Source organism: Hyperolius riggenbachi, chromosome 3, assembly GCF_040937935.1.
Source record: "Hyperolius riggenbachi isolate aHypRig1 chromosome 3, aHypRig1.pri, whole genome shotgun sequence".
Taxonomy (NCBI): domain Eukaryota; kingdom Metazoa; phylum Chordata; class Amphibia; order Anura; family Hyperoliidae; genus Hyperolius; species Hyperolius riggenbachi.
Genome location: NC_090648.1, coordinates 55187957 through 55205608, shown reverse-complemented (window position 1 = coordinate 55205608; position 17652 = coordinate 55187957). Strand labels below are relative to the sequence as shown.

Here is a 17652-nt window from a genome sequence, read left to right as displayed (position 1 = left end):
TGCACTGAGGATGTTACCATGGCGATTTGCAAGGTGTGCAAGACCCGCCTGAGCAGGGGGAAAAGTATTAACAACCTCTCCACCACCAGCATGAGCCGCCACATTCTATCCAAACATCCCACTCTGTGGGCAAACGCGGCAGGACAGGGTACCACCAGCAACACTGCCTCCCTTGGGTTCACCAGACTCACCACCAGACCCGCCTCAGCAGCAGCAGTAGCCCAGCCATTGCGTGGTTCACAACATTCACAAACATCAGACGATGCTGACACTGTCACTTTCCGGACTAGTGCTCTTGAGGTCTCCCAGTGTTCATCAAACACAACAACCAACAGCCCTTCGGTGTGCAGCGCTACGATTGAGTTGTCTGTCTCTGAGATGTTTGAGCACAAGAGGAAATTGCCAGCAAATGACCCCCGGGCCGTGGCAGTAACAGCCAGCCAGCATAGCCAAGCTTCTGGCCTGCGAAATGCTGCCATATCGAGTGGTGGAGACAAACAGCTTCAAGGGCATGATGTCAGTGGCCATCCCACGTTACGTTGTTCCCAGCCGCTACCACTTTGCGCGCTCTGCAGTGCCTGAGTTGCATGAGCACGTGGTCAGCTAAATAACCCGAAGCTTGAAGAATGCCGTTGCCTGCAAGGTTCACCTCACCACTGACACCTGGACGAGTGCGTTCGGCCAGGGTCGATACATCTCCCTTACCGCGCACTGGGTGAACCTTGTGGAGCCTGGCAGCGATTCCTCACCTGCTACGGCGCGGGTGTTGCCCACGCCGCAAACAGCTGGATAACAACAGCAGCACCTACCTCTCTGACTCCTTCTCCTCCAACGCATCTCAAAGCTGTACCTCATCCGGAAATGCTAACCCAGCACCAGCAGCAGTAGGATCGTGGAAGCAGTGCAGCACAGCTGTTGGCATGCGTCAGCAAGCGTTGCTGAAGCTGATCTGCCTTGGGGATAAGCAGCACACAGGGGAGAAAATTTGGAGGGGAATAAAGGAACAGACGGATTTGTGGCTGGCACCGCTGGACCTGAAACCGGGCATGAAGCTAGACACCTGGCACGAACTGGCAATGTACGCAATAGAGGTGCTGGCTTGCCCGGCAGCCAGCGTTATGTCGGAACGCTGTTTCAGTGCTGCCGGAGGCATCATCACAGATCGGCGTATCCGCCTCTCCACAGAAAATGCAGACCGTCTGACTCAAATTAAAATGAATCAATCCTGGATTGGAAACGACTACGCAACACTCCTGGACCCCAACCAAGTAACATGACCGATGAACATCTGGGATGGTTTAGCGTTTCCGGTCCCTGTTTATTGAACCTCTCATCTGTATTACATTTATGACTGCATGGCGGCAAAAAGCATTGCTGCTATATCCGCACGCTTTTTGTCCTCATGCAAGGCCTGGGTTGTTGTGTCTCACAAAGCGTGGCCTTCTCCTCCTGCGCCTCCTCCTGTTCCATCACGTGTGCTGCTGCTGCTGCTGCTGCTGCTGCTGCTGGGTTACCGTTGCCGGTCCCTGTTTATGGAACCTCTTATCTTTATTACATTTATGACTACATGGCGGTACAAAGCATGCTATCCGCACGCTTTTTGTCCTCATGCAAGGCCTGGGTTGTTGTGTCTCACAAAGCGTGGCCTTCTCCTCCTGCGCCTCCTCCTGTTCCATCACGTGTGCTGCTGCTGCTGCTGCTGCTGCTGGGTTACCGTTGCCGGTCCCTGTTTATGGAACCTCTTATCTTTATTACATTTATGACTACATGGCGGTACAAAGCATGCTATCCGCACGCTTTTTGTCCTCATGCAAGGCCTGGGTTGTTGTGTCTCACAAAGCGTGGCCTTCTCCTCCTGCGCCTCCTCCTGTTCCATCACGTGTGCTGCTGCTGCTGCTGCTGCTGGGTTAGCGTTGCCGCGTGGTCCCTGTTTATTGAACCTCTTATCTTTATTACATTTATGACTACATGGCGGTACAAAGCATGCTATCCGCACGCTTTTTGTCCTCATGCAAGGCCTGGGTTGTTGTGTCTCACAAAGCGTGGCCTTCTCCTCCTGCGCCTCCTCCTGTTCCATCACGTGTGCTGCTGCTGGGTTAGCATTACCGGTCCCTTTTCCTGGAACCTCTTATATGTATTACATTTATGACTGCATGCCGACAAAAAGCATGTTACCTGTGCAAAGAAAACAGACATTTCCCGCATTTAAAAGACAGTTTTCCCTTTGAAACTTTAAAATCGATTTTCTCAAAAACTATAAGCTCTTTTTGCTAAATTTTTTTTTCCTCTTGTACCCACTCCCAAGGTGCACATACCCTGTAAATTTGGGGTATGTAGCATGTAAGGAGGCTTTACAAACCACAAAAGTTCGGGTCCCCATTGACTTCCATTATGTTCGGAGTTCGGGTCGAACACCCGAACATCGCGGCCATGTTCGGCCTGTTCGGCCCGAACCCGAACATCTAGATGTTCGCCCAACACTACTTAAGGGGTGAAAAGACTGTGGTCTTTAAAGGACTTATGAGGCAAAATAGTCAAAAAAAGTTAAATACCTGCGTGAAATATCAATGCACGGAGGGCGCCATCGGCGCCCTCCATGCCGTTCCACCGGGTCCCCGGCTCCCTGCAGCTCAATGTGCCCCCCGGGCCAGTCCCGACCCCACAGCCCGGGTCGTGCTCTCCGTCCTCCACTAAGATGGCCACCGGAGCTGGCCGCGGCTGCGCAGTCCGCATATGAGCGAGTGAGGCTGCGCAGCTCTAGGGCCTTCCCCCCCATACCACGCAACAGGAGACGGCCTGTAGCGTGGATCGGGGGGGGAGGCCCTAGAGCTGCGCAGCCGCACTCACGCATATGCAGACTGCGCAGCCGCGGCCAGCTCCGGCGGCCATCTTAGTGGAGGAAGGAGAGCCCGACCCGGGCTGTGGGGTCGGGACCGGCCCGGGGGGCACATTGAGCTGCGGGGACCCGGCGGAACGGCACTGAGGACGCTGATGACACCCTCCGTGCATTGATATTTCATGCAGGTATTTAATTTTTTTTGACTATTTCGCCTCGTAAGTCCTTTAAAGGGAACTCCAGTAGGACAAACTAGCTTATAAAGCTGTGTGTTGTACCTCCCTCAGGTTACAACCTAAAGGGGGACACCATCTCACAGTTAACTGAACTGTGACTGAAATATAAGGAATATAGAGGAATTTAATAAAATCACTGTATAGAGAATCTTCCATGCCTGCAATTGATTAAAGATCATAAAATCGATTTACCGTACATCTCACTTGGTATTCATACCTTCAGGGGAAAAAGTTCCGATTTGGAAAATCCAAAAAGTTTCCCTTTTTAAAGTCCTGAAGCCAATTTAGAAAAAACAAAACAGAGACTCAACTAAGGAGAGGGAGGGCTCTGGGTCCAAATAAGCCTCCCCGTTCCTCCTACGATCCCCGCGTTCCACCAATGGCTCCCCCATTAGCAGTCTCCTACCGATCGGTTGGAGACTGCTCTCTGCTGCTGCTCGAGGCTTCAGAAATTGAAGAAGGGCCACTCCGTACTGCGCATGCGCGAACACGCTGTCTCTCACACTCAAGCATGCACAGTATGGAGACGTCCATCTTCTGTGGATGGAAAGTGTACTGTTTAAGGGCTCGGCCCCTGACACAGGAGACCAGGGTTCAAATCTCGCCTCTTCCAGATCAGTAAGCCAGCACCTATTCAGTAGGCGACCTTGGGCAAAACTCCCTAATGCTGCTACTGCCTATAGAGCGCACCCTAGTGGCTGCAGCTCTGGCGCTTTGAGTCTGCTGGGAGAAAAGCGCAATATAAGTGTTCTGTGTCTGTCTTTCTTCGGGTGCACTCGGGCTCCTGAAGACTTCTGAAGCCTCTCGCGGGGGGAGATTTGAAGTGGGGATCCAGCTTGAGATTCACTTTAAGGAAAAACCTTTGGAAGTCCCCTCCCATGTACAGAGCATTGAACTTGCTCCTTGGAGTGACAATGTTCTCATGTCACCAGCATGACATTTTGAAAAGTGTTTTTGCAACAGCTGAAATATTTTCAGTGATCCACTGGGGGTCCCTGTAATGCTTTAAAGTAGAGTGACCATATTTTTGTGGGTCCAACCTGGGACGGGGGGGGGGGGGGGGGGGGGCGGCGCGCACAGCGCGCCGCGGCGAAAAGTGGGAAGGAGTGAGGAGCACGCAGCGGCGAAGACTGGGGAAGGGCGGCGGCGCGCCGAAAAAATGGGCGTGGCCATGACATTGTATGGGCGGAGCTAACGTAATGATGTAACAGCGAGGCATAAGAAAGCAGTGTTTACGCCATGATGTGGACAAACGAGACTTTGTATCATGGGTGTGCAGAAACTGTGTGATGCTAATAGTATACCGTAACCACAAAGCAGCAAACATAGCCATCTATGACCATTAAATAATAAATGCAGTAACAGTTACCCCGGACACCAGAAAATAAACGCAATAGGCAACATGTCAGTATAAAATAAATGCAATGCGGGCAAACATGTCAGTACAAAATAAACGCAATGCGGGCAACATGTCAGTACAAAATAAACGCACTGCGGGCAAACATTTCACCAGAAAAGAAACGCACTGCGGCCAAACATTTCACCAGAAAAGAAACGCACTGCGGCCAAACATTTCACCAGAAAAGAAACGCACTGCGGGCAAACATTTCACCAGAAAAGAAACGCACTGCGGCCAAACATTTCGCCAGAAAAGAAACGCACTGCGGGCAAACATTTCGCCAGAAAAGAAACAATGCGGGCAAACATTTCACCTGGAAAAGAAACAATGCGGGCAAACATTTCACCTGGAAAAGAAACAATGCGGGCAAACATTTCACCAGAAAAGAAACAATGCGGGCAAACATTTCACCTGGAAAAGAAACAATGCGGGCAAACATTTCACCTGGAAAAGAAACAATGCGGGCAAACATTTCACCTGGAAAAGAAACAATGCGGGCAAACATTTCACCTGGAAAAGAAACAATGCGGGCAAACATTTCACCTGGAAAAGAAAGCATTTACTCACCTGGCAGAAGTGTCCGGCCTCTGGCGCGCTGCTCCGTCCCGGGACCGTCTTCCTCCTCCTGCTCTTCTCTCCCGCGCTGACAGGGCTACGGCAAGATGGCGCCCGAAGCCCTGTACTAGTGACACAAATAGGTCTCCAGTACAGGGCTTCGGCAGCCATCTTGCCGTAGCCCTGCTCGCCTGCCGGTGTCGGAAACAGACACCGGAAGACGAGGCTGGAGCGGGGCTGCGGGCAATGAACTGGCACGGCGTCTATAGACGCCGCTGCCAGTTCATTGAGGAGAGAGTGGCCAGAGTCCCGAGGCCGGGACGTCCCGCTGCTGAAAGCGGGACGTTTCCCGGGACCTCATTAAGCCTGGGACAGCGGACCCCGAATCCGGGACGTGTCCCGGGCAATCCGGGACGTCTGGTCACTCTATTTAAAGGGAACTTCAACTGAGAGCGATATGGATGTTTTCTTTTAAACAATACCAGTTGCCTGGCAGTCCTCTCTTTAGCTGCAGTAGTGGCTGAATCACAGACCTAAAACAAGCATGCAGCTAATACATTCTGACTTCAGTCAGAGCACCTGATCTGCATGCTTGTTGAGGGGCCATTGCTAAAAGTATTAGAGACACAGGATCAGCAGGAGAGTCAGGCAACTGGTATTATTTTAAAAGGAAAAATCCATTTCCTTTTCAGTTTAGGTTCCCTTTAAGACTCTGTGGCGAAGGGGGTGCCCAGTGCACCCCACATATAGCGGATGACAGGATGTGCAGAATAGAATACAGATTATGTCACTCATATGACAATTTAGAATCTAGAATACAAATAAATTCTTCTGCCCTGAGTCTGCACATGAAATGACAATTGTAGACAGACCGAACCTGTATGAACTCAGAATGGAAAGCCAGGTGGCAGAACTGGACAGAGGGAAACTGGATGGAAATACACTGGGGGACACCAATGAGCCCAAAGTGTTTGCTCTTTGTGACGTATAGGAGACCCCCCTAACAGAACTCAATGCAGTTTAGAGTCAGAACTCAAGACTGGCAGAAACCGATCAATTATAGATACAGTTTTTGAGATTTCCATGTTGTAAGTGGCAATGGCTACAAAATTAGCAACTCTGCACGGAATCTCTACATCGTTTTTTAAACTCCGGGTTTCCTCCTGGAAAAAATATCTTTCGCCTGTATTCTCTTTATTATTCTTTTTCCACAGATGACATTACTCCTGGAGAAACGCAATTCCCCCAGCTCATAAAACAGCATTGTTAGGAGCTGCCATTGCTTGGATATTGCACATAATTAAATTCATTTTGTAACTGTTCTTGGTGAAAAATATCAACCTCTGCTGGGGTTAGGCTGAGTTGATCATTACTGAACTTTGCAGAGAAAATATTTAGGCCTCTTTCCCACCAGGACGTTGCGTTTTAGGGGACGTTATAGGTCGCATAACGTGCCCCTAACGCAAGGCCTGGTGGTGTTGGTGGAGGACGCTACCTAGAGCTGCGTTATGCAGCTCTTGGTGCGCCTTTTTAGTGCTATAGCCTGCGGAGACCACGTGATCCGCATCACGTGGTCCCGCCAGCCAATCGCCGCACAGAGCGGCGCTCCAGGAAGTAAACACTGCACGTCACACCGTGCAGTGAATATTAATTAGCCATGTGGCTGGCCGAGGAGGAGGAGGGGAGACCTCCTCCTCCAACACTACTGAGCATGTGCAAACAGTGTAACGCGGCTTAGCCGCGTAATAACGTACTGCATGCAGCACTTTAACTTGACGTACAGCGTTACAATGCAACGCAACGTGGGCACTGTGAACAGCCCATTGATTTTTCATTACTGTGCGGTGGGGCTGCGTTACAGGCTGCTCTAACGTGCGCCTGTAGCGTCCCACTGTGAAAGCAGCTTTTGTTTAAAGAGAACCCGAGGTGGGTTTGAAGAATATTATCTGCATACAGAGGCTGGATCTGCCTATACAGCCCAGCCTCTGTTGCTATCCCAAACCCCCCTAAGGTCCCCCTGCACTCTGCAATCCCTCATAAATCACAGCCACGCTGCTGACAAACAGCTTGTCAGAGCTGGCTGTGTTTATCTCTATAGTGTCAGTCTGCTGCTCTCCCCGCCTCCTGCAGAACTCCAGTCCCCGCCTGCATCCCTTCCCTCCCAGCTGAGACTGACACTACAGATGTAAACACAGCCTCACAGCACGGCTGTGATTTATGAGGGATTGCAGAGTGCAGGGGGACCTTAGGGGGGTTTGGGATAGCAACAGAGGCTGGGCTGTATAGGCAGATCCAGCCTCTGTATGCTGATAACATTCTTTAATGTTATGACATTGACACTGTATTGTTATCAAATCATTTGCATGATCTTGTTTTGTTGTGAGTTTCCGTATGTTCTACCTGTATGTTAACCCATTTATCTATTGTGCAGCGCTGCGTAATATTTTGGCGCTTTATAAATACAATAAATAAATAAATAAATAAATTAATCACACCTCGGGTTCTCTTTAAAAGAATGAACAAATATACTGTACAGGAGCTATATCATTCAAGATTACGGCAGCTATCTGCTATGTTTCCTGTGTAAATTACACAGTCTATTAACATATTAACTTTTCATGAAGAAATTGTCTATTTAGGATTATTATGGTCTGGCTAATCTTAGAGCACAGAGGAAGTGATAAATATAGTTCCAATTTAACTACATTTCAATAGTTTCAACCCTAATAAGTGGCCAGTAAGAGCAGTTAAACATGGTACATAATCCTGAAATTAGTTGATTGCTAATTTAAAGTGGACCTAAACCCAGAACTTTCTCTCTGCTCTAAAAGATAAGCAACAGCATAAATAACCATTACAGAAAAACATTTCGTTGTTGCAGCTTACAGAACTTCTGCAACACATTTTCAGTGTGTCTACTTCCTGCTTCCATGGAAGCAGAGAAAGGGTTAGCCTCCTGTGTTTACAAATTAGCTGTGTCTGCTGAGTCTGCTTAATTTCTGAGCGGACACAGGCAAGAGCTCAAATTAAGCTTGTGTGATTACTTGCAGATGAGGGGGAAATAAGGTAGCCATACAGGGAGTGCAGAATTATTAGGCAAATGAGTATTTTGACCACATCCTCCTCTTTATGCATGTTGCCTTACTCCAAGCTGTAAAGGCTCGAAAGTCTACTACCAATTAAGCATATTAGGTGATGTGCATCTCTGTAATGAGAATGGGTGTGGTCTAATGGCATCAACACCCTATATCAGGTGTGCATAATTATTAGGCAACTTCCTTTCCTTTGGCAAAATGGGTCAAAAGAAGGACTTGACAGGCTCAGAAAAGTCAAAAATAGTGAGATATCTTGCAGAGGGATGCAGCACTCTTAAAATTGCAAAGCTTCTGAAGCGTGATCATCGAACAATCAAGCGTTTCATTCAAAATAGTCAACAGGGTCGCAAGAAGCATGTGGAAAAACCAAGGTGCAAAATAACTGCCCATGAGACATGGCCAAGGTAAGAAAGGCTGAAAGATGACCACCACTGAACAAGACACACAAGCTGAAACGTCAAGACTGGGCCAAGAAATATCTCAAGACTGATTTTTCTAAGGTTTTATGGACTGATGAAATGAGAGTGAGTCTTGATGGGCCAAATGGATGGGCCCGTGGCTGGAGTGGTAAAGGGTAGAGAGCTCCAGTCCGAATCAGACACCAGCAAGGTGGAGGTGGAGTACTGGTTTGGGCTGGTATCATCAAAGATGAGCTTGTGGGGCCTTTTCGGGTTGAGGATGGAGTCAAGCTCAACTCCCAGTCCTACTGCCAGTTTCTGGAAGACACCTTCTTCAAGCAGTGGTACAGGAAGAAGTCTGCATTCTTCAAGAAAAACATGATTTTCATGCAGGACAATGCTCCATCACATGCGTCCAAGTACTCCACAGCGTGGCTGGCAAGAAAGGGTATAAAAGAAGAAAAACTAATGACATGGCCTCCTTGTTCACCAGATCTGAACCCCATTGAGAACCTGTGGTCCATCATAAAATGTGAGATTTACAAGGAGGGAAAACAGTACACCTCTCTGAACAGTGTCCGGGAGGCTGTGGTTGCTGCTGCACGCAATGTTGATAGTGAACAGATCAAAACACTGACAGAATCCATGGATGGCAGACTTTTGAGTGTCCTTGCAAAGAAAGGTGGCTATATTGGTCACTGATTTGTTTTTGTTTTGTTTTTGAATGTCAGAAATGTATAGTTGAGAATGTTGAGATGTTATATTGGTTTCACTGGTAAAAATAAATAATTGAAATGGGTATATATTTGTTTTTTGTTAAGTTGCCTAATAATTATGCACAGTAATAGTCACCTGCACACACAGATATCCCCCTAAAATAGCTAAAACTAAAAACAAACTAAAAACTACTTTCAAAAATATTCAGCTTTGATATTAATGAGTTTTTTGGGTTCATTGAGAACATGGTTGTTGTTCAATAATAAAATTATTCCTCAAAAATACAACTTGCCTAATAATTATGCACTCAAGAGACAAATCTCTCTCTAATCGAACCTGATTAGAGAGAGATCTGTTGGCTGCTCATACACCTGTTTCTCTGTGCTTTCCTTGTGTCCTGTGCAAGAGTTCAGGTCCACAGACCTGCTTCACTTAAACCAAGTTAATATCTTTCTTTTTTACGCTGCAGAGCCTCTATATGAAGGAACATTTAATCGCACGCGGCGTGACACAGCAGCATTCGTTCCAACAAAAGACATTCAAGGTAAAATCTAAACCAAAGCAGCATTTTTAAATCTGTTTCTTCCTAACTTTCTTTAAAGTGAACCCGAGGTGAAAACGAACTGATCAGATAAACAATCGTTAAAAAAAAAACCTCCTAAAAAATGCTTTGTTTTTTTTCTTTAGAAAGTTCATGTCTTTATATTCTGTTTAAATATTTCTCAGTTAGATTTAACATTTTATTGTCTCTGCTCAGTCTATAAAGTCTGGGCAGTCTATAAAGTGCCTAATTTTTACAATAATTATTTGTAACTGATTTAATCAGTGTTCGCCCACTGTGAAATCTTTCATCTCCCTGATTTACATTCTGGTATTTATCAGATGGGACCTTTACTGCTGGCAGGTGATGTCAGTGGAAGGAGATGCTGCTTTTTTTTTTCAGAGATGGCCCAAATGGTTCACCGGTGGACAGTAACCGCCAAATTTCCCTCCACTAACTGTAGGCGCGTTCGACCCCCCATACATTATCACGGGGCCAAATTTTGACGCCTTACCTCACAGTCAGTGGACACATGGCAGCCAATCAGCTAGCACCCCTTCCTGCCTCCCATCCTCCTATTAAAAAGCAGTTGTGGTGGCCATATTGGATTAATTCTCTGCTGGCTGCTGACTGTTAGTGAGACTTGCTGCAGATAGTGAAGTTTTTTTGTGTGTGTGACACTCCACAGCCCACTGACAACCAGAGCTGTGCATAATATGATGTCTGCCCTTTAAGCCCCATTTACACTTAATCAGTGGGTACGCGTTTTTTTTCTTCTTCTCCATAGCAGTGCATTGTGAAGAAGATTTCAGTTAAAACTCGTATAGTGTGAACTGAGCCATTGGGAAACATGGGCCTTACTTCGAAAATCAGTTGTCCTTTCCGTTATAACTGAGAGCAACTGATTAAGTGTAAATGGGGCCTTTGGCCCTGTTTACATTTAATCGGCTGCTCTCATTAATATCTGAATGAAAGAAAACTGATTTTCAAAGTAATGCCCATGTTTTCCTATGGCACAGTTCACACTTAATGCGTTTTAACTGAAATCTTCTTCACAATGCACTGCTATGGAGAAGAAAAAAAAATGCGTACCAACTGATTAAGTATAAACGGGACCTTGGGGATTAAAACTCGACTTTGCGTCAACTCCGTAATTTTTGGTGGGACTTTTGGCATGGATCCCCCTCCGGCATGCCCCTGTTCAGGTGTTGGACCCCTTGAAACATCGTTTCCATCACTTTTGTGGCCAGAAACAGTCTTTGTAGGTTTTAAAATTCGCCTGCCCATTGAAGTCTATGGCGGCGGTTCGCCGGGTTTGCCTGTTTGTGAACATTTGCGGAAGTTCGTGTTCGCGAACAGAAAATTCTAGGTTCACAAGATCTCTATTTGACAGTTGGAAACAGCTGTTATTTCCCACAATGCAACAAGGCTCCCACAGAGTGATGTCAGTACCTAGGTGCTGACATCACACAGTGGGAGGGGGTTCACCACAATATTAGCCATACAGAGCTCCCTGGTGATCTGTCTGAGAAAAGGTAAAGCTTTCTCTTGGGGAAGGGGGTATCAACTACTGATTGGGATGAGGTTCAATCCTTGGTATCCGTTCCTCTTTAAAGTTACTTCCTTTACTGTACATTTTTTCTACACTAGGTGACATGGGCTTTGACTTCCATGAATACATCCCTGAAGAGGATATAATAAGCAGGACAGAGTTCCCAGAAAGCTGGCTATGGAAGACAGAAATGATGAACGACAAACCGGATTATAAAGGGTGAGTGAGGATTTAACACTGGGGTGCTCAGTGTGGATAAATATAAAGATGCGTATTTAACCATTTAGGCCTTTTGAACGTATACTATACGTCCAAAAGGCCGCATGTGCGCTCCCCCGCCCGATCGCGCGCATGCACGTGTGCTCCCAAGCCGCGGTTCGTTTTCCCAGGGATCAATGAATCGGGACATGGTGCCTTTCCCCGGCAGAAAAAGCAAAGGCTTCTCTCCGAAGTATCGCTCTTTCTGCCTCTTACGTCCCCCTACGTCACTCTAAGCTTACATGTTACGCTTAGAGTGACGTAATGTAAACAAACTCATGGTTGCCATCTTGTGGCCAAATAGTAAAACTACATCTACATGTAAAAAAAAAAAAATAAACACATATTTACATATAAAAATTACTATTTACATAGCACCCTCCCAAAAATATCCAAATAAAATGTTTAATAAAAAAAAAAAATTACAATAATAAAAAAAGTAAATATTTACCTAAGGGTCTAAACTTTTTAAATATCCATGTGAAGATGAAATATTTCTATATTTAAATTTTTGTATTATTATAAGCTTGTAAATAGTGATGGATACAAATCGGAAAAAATGCACTTTTATTTCCAAATAAAATATTGTCGCCATACATTGTGATAGCGACATAATTTAAATGGTGTAATAACCGGGACTATTAGGCAAATACAATACGTGGGTTTTAATTATGAAGGCATGTATTATTTTAAAACCATAATGGCTGAAAACTGAGAAATTTTTTTTTTCCGTTTTTTTCTTATTCTTCCCATTAAAATGCATTTAGAATAAAATAATTCTTAGCAAAATGTACCACCCAAAAAAAGCCTAATTGGTGGCGGAAAAAACAAGATATAGATCAGTTCATTGCGATAAGTAGTGATAAAGTTATAGATGAATGAATGGGAGGTGAAAATTTCTCGGATGCATAAAGTGAAACACGACTGAGGGGTGAAGTGGTTAAAGTACCAGCTCTTGCACACTTTTTAATACCGGTATGCATCTAATAGAAAGTTGTTTGAAATGATAGTAGCGCGGGAGATCAGCACTCACTGATTACGAGCATGCAGCAGAGACACTTGAATCCTGATGCTTCACCTGGCGTAGCCCTAGTCTAGCATGCAGGTTGGGATTTGTACCCATTACCACCCAAGGCCATTGTCAGCAGCTGCCTCCCTTCAGTATAGGTAGCCAGATGACCATTCCCTCTAGTGTAGGCAGCCAGATGATCCTTTCCCAACCCCCCACCTCCAGTATAGGTAGCCATATAACCCTTGCACCCCCCTCCTCCAGTATAGATAGCCTGATGACTCCTCCCCTTTCCTCTAGTACACATGTGTCAAACTCTGGCCCACAAGCCAAATTTGGCGCGCAGTGCCAGAAAACTTGGCCCACCGCTTGTTTTTTAATTCACATTAGCTGTGGCCCGTGACGCTTTGAAAGCTGGCCCGCAGCCACGCTAGAGGGTCTGCCACGTCCTGCCCTTCATCCTTGCATGAGTGATAGAGCGTTGCTATGCTCTATCACTCACCTGCTCCGCCTCCCGACTTACTCCACCTCCCGATGACAGCCGGGTATCTCCCTCCCTCCTCTATTAGCAGCAGGCCGTTGTCCTCTCCTCGCCACTCGCTGTTCCAGTCTACGGTGCTGCGGTGGTGGCAGTTATGCATTATGCACACCAGCGTGAACCCCGCACTGAACACAGGAGAGCTGTATGTCCCTGACTGATGGCGCGCGTATACAGGATACACGCGCCATCAGTCAGGGACATACAGCTCTCCTGTGTTCTTTGCGGGGTTCACGCTGGTGTGCAGAATGCAGAACTGCCACCACCGCAGCACCATAGAGTGGAACAGCCAGCGGGCTATTACTGGGACACCTACCTACCTATACATGGGCACCTACTTCTTGCCTGGCTACCTACAGTGAGGTACCTACCTATTGCCTAGCTACCTATATTAAGGCACCTATCTATTGCCTAGCTACCTATACTGAGGCACCTACCTATTGCCTAGCTACCTATACTGAGGCACCTACCTATTGCCTAGCTACCTATACTGAGGCACCTACCTATTGCCTAGCTACCTATACTGAGGCACCTACCTATACCTAGCTACCTATACTGAGGCACCTACTTATGCCTGGCTACCTATACTGTGGCACCTACCTATAGCCTGGCTACCTATACTTGGACACCTACATATTGCCTGGCCACCTATACTGAGGCACCTACCTATTGCCTAGCTACCTATACTGAGGCACCTACCTATACCTATCTACCTATACTGAGGCACATACCTATAGCCTGGCTATCTATACTGAGGCACCTCCCTATACCTAGCTACCTATACTGAGGCACCTACCTATAGCCTGGCTATCTATACTTAGGCACCTACCTATGCCTAGCTACCTATACTGAGGCACCTACCTATAGCCTGGCTATCTATACTGGGGCACCTACCTATAGCCTGGCTACCTATATTGGCACACCCACCTAAAGCCTGGCTACCTATACTGGGACACCTACATATTCCCTGGCCACCTATACTGAGGCACATACCTATTGCCTGCCTATCTATATTGGGACACCTACCTATTGCCTGGCTACCTATATTGGCACACCTACCTATTGCCTGGCTACCAATGCTGAGGCACCTACCTATGCCTAGCTACCTATACTAGGGCACCTACCTATTGCTTGGTTACCTATACTGAGGCACCTACCTATGCCTAGCTACCTATACTGAGGCACCTACTTATGCCTGGCTACCTATACTGTGGCACCTACCTATGCCTAGCTACCTATACTGAGGCACCTACCTATTGCTTGGCTACCTATACTCAGGCACCTACCTATTGCTTAGCTACCTAGTATAGTGGCACACCTACCTATTGCCTAGCTACCTATACTGAGGCACCTACCTATGCCTAGCTACCTATACTGGCACACCTACCTATTGCCTAGCTACCTATACTGAGGCACCTACCTATGCCTAGCTACCTATACTGGGACACCTACCTATTGCCTATCTACCTATACTGGGACACCTACCTATGCCTAGTTACCTATACTGGGGCACCTACCTATTGCCTATCTACCTATACTGGGACACCTACCTATGCCTAGTTACCTATACTGGGACACCTACCTATTGCCTATCTACCTATACTGGGACACCTACCTATTGCCTATCTACCTATACTGGGGCACCTACCTATTGCCTGGCTACATATACTGAGGCACCTACTTATGCCTAGCTACCTATAGTGGGGCACCTATGCCTGGCTAACTATACTGGGGCACCTGCTATGCTTAGCTACCTATTCTGGGGCTCCTATGCCTGGCTACCTATACTGGTGGCACATACCTGGCTAACCTTTACTTGGGGCAAGTATGCCTGGTAAACCTTTTTTTTTTTTTTTTTTTGCACCGCAGCTATGACGTGCGGTGCAAATTGTGGGGTGTTGTGCGATCATTCCAAATGGGTGGGGGGGATAAATATGGCTGTTGGCCCCCGACCTGGCTTAAGTTTTAAATTTCGGCCCTCCGTCTATTTGAGTTTGACACCCCTGCTCTAGTATAAGAAGACAGATGATCCTCCCCCAGTATAGTCTGCTGCCCACCTGTCCTTGATCCTGTGGTGCCCTGGGCCATGGCCTTTGTGGCCTTGGCTTAAATCCAGCCCTGCTAGCATGCATAGCTGTAGTGTAACAGGAGCCTATTTATGTGAAAAGAAAGGAGAGGAGAGGTCAGCACTAAATGGACTTGGATGTTTGATGGGTGACAGGTGAAGTGAGTACTGGCAGCGTTCCTGAAATAATCATGTGGGTGCCTGAGGATAGAGACCGGCCAATAACCATTTCACGCTCCTGCGTTTGCTCACTGCACAGTCTGCAGGAGGCGTAGGTAAAGTTGAGTCATATCTAATTTGGTAAGCTCTTCAAGCCAAAGTTTATCTCCACCATTTAGGTAGGGCGTACCTATTATGCAGCCGCTGGGAGACTTGGGCGCAGGGTAAGCCGATAAACGCAGTGCCCAGAACTGGATTGCATATTCCAGATGTGGCGGTTAATAGCAAAGCTTTAAAAATGCAAAGAAAGAATGGTTTTTAAACTGTCATTTTTTTTTTTTAAGTTTAAAAAACATTTTTCTTTGCATTGTTTAAAATTGATTTTCTCAAAAACTACAAGGTCTTTTTGGAAACATGTACCAACTATTCTCCTTAACGTATGTAGCAATTTTGATGTCATTAGCTTGTATAGGGGCTTTACTATTCACTATTTATATACAAAGTTGGCATGAAATTATGCAAAATTATGAATGGTTATATGAAATTGAATTTACAATTTGTAATTACGTATAGGCGTAATTGCAAAAATGTATGCAAAATTTCACGTAATCGTAATTAGCTGATTATGATTAGGCCTGCTCTCCACAAATTAATCACGAATAACCACAATGGTTACTCGTGATTCAAATTAGCTCTAATTGCCGCAGCTGAGCGGCTAGATGCGGCGGGGTTAATTACCCATAATGCCGCTCTCCGCCCAGCGTTTCAACGAGGTGCAAGCATCCTAATGGACGCGTTACAAGCCTCGCTATGGAGCACTTCCTTATTAGGTTACTATGGCTGCATTTGGGGACCACAGGGTACTATGGAAGCACTGGGGACCACAGGGTACTATGGCAGCATTTGGGGACCACAGGGTACTATGGCAGCATTTGGGGACCACAGGGTACTTTGGCTGCATTTGGGGACCACAGGGTACTATGGCAGCATTTGGGGACCACAGGGTACTTTGGCTGCATTTGGGGACCACAGGCTACTATGGCTGCATTTGGGGACCACAGGGTACTATGGCAGCACTGGGTACCACAGGATACTATGGCTGCATTTGGGGACCACAGGGTACTATGGCAGCACTGGGGACCACAGGATACTATGGCTGCATTTGGGGACCACAGGGTACTGTGGCAGCACTGGGGACCACAGGATACTATGGCTGCATTTGAGGACCACAGGGTACTATGGCAGCACTGGGGACCACAGGGTACTATGGCAGCATTTGGGGACCACAGGGTACTATGGCAGCACTGGGGACCACAGGGTACTATGGCAGCACTGGGGACCACAGGATACTATGGCTGCATTTGAGGACCACAGGGTACTATGGCAGCACTGGGGACCACAGGGTACTATGGCAGCATTGTGGACTACAGGGTACTATGGCTGCATTTGGAGACTTAAAGGATATCCGAGTTGAGGATTTGACATTAAGATTTACTTACTTAGGGCTCCTTCCAGCCCCTAGAAGTCTGTGTGGTCCCTCTTCGCAGTTCCAATGTGGTCTAGTGAGCAGCTGATCCCTCTGTAATGATCAGCAACAAGGCAGGTCGACGGCTTCTCTGCATGTGCGGGCGTCTGTGCTGCTAGCAATGGCCCTGCTACTGCGCAGGCACGGTAGGCTCCCAGGTACCAGAGCATGATTGTGAATGGCGCAGATGCCTAAGTATGTGCAGAAGTTGAACCGCTGCTCATTACAGAAAGATCAGCTGCTCACCGGACAATAGTGGATCTGCAGCAAGGGGCACACACAGACTTCTAGGGGCTGGAAGAAGCCCCAGGTAAGGAAATCTTAATGTCAGAACTTTTCAACTTAAAGGGAAGCTGACATGTGAAATGAAGAGACAGTGCCAAGCACACTTATTTATACGTTAAGGTGCTTTTCTTTTCTCTCTGCCTGAAAGAGTTAATATTGAGCTATACAGCTGACAGTTTTTCTCCAGTCAGTCAGACTATAGCCTCCTTAAAGGGGAACTGAAGGGAGAGGTACATGGAGGCTGCCATGTTTATTTCCTTTTAAGCAATACCAGTTGCCTGGCAGCCCTGCAGATCCTCTGCCTCTAATACTATTAGCCATAGCCCCTGAACAAGCATGCAGCATATCAGGTGTTTCAGACTTTAAAGTCAGATCTGACAAGACTAGCTGCATGCTTGTTTCTGGTATTAGGGCTGGTGCACACCAAAACCCGCTAGCAGATCCGCAAAATGCTAGCAGATTTTTAAACGCTTTTTTTTATTTT

At 46.9% G+C, this 17652-nt stretch overlaps 1 protein-coding gene across 1 annotated transcript in view; it reads left to right on the top strand.

The window, feature by feature from the left end:
- The window catches only part of LOC137562618 (A.superbus venom factor 1-like), a 231262-nt gene that overhangs the window by 113753 nt on the left and 99857 nt on the right, over nt 1-17652 (top strand). The window contains exons 17-18 of the mRNA XM_068274131.1: nt 9706-9780; nt 11428-11548. Coding sequence (XP_068130232.1) covers nt 9706-9780; nt 11428-11548 — 196 coding nt within the window. The remainder of the gene's footprint in view (nt 1-9705; nt 9781-11427; nt 11549-17652) is intronic.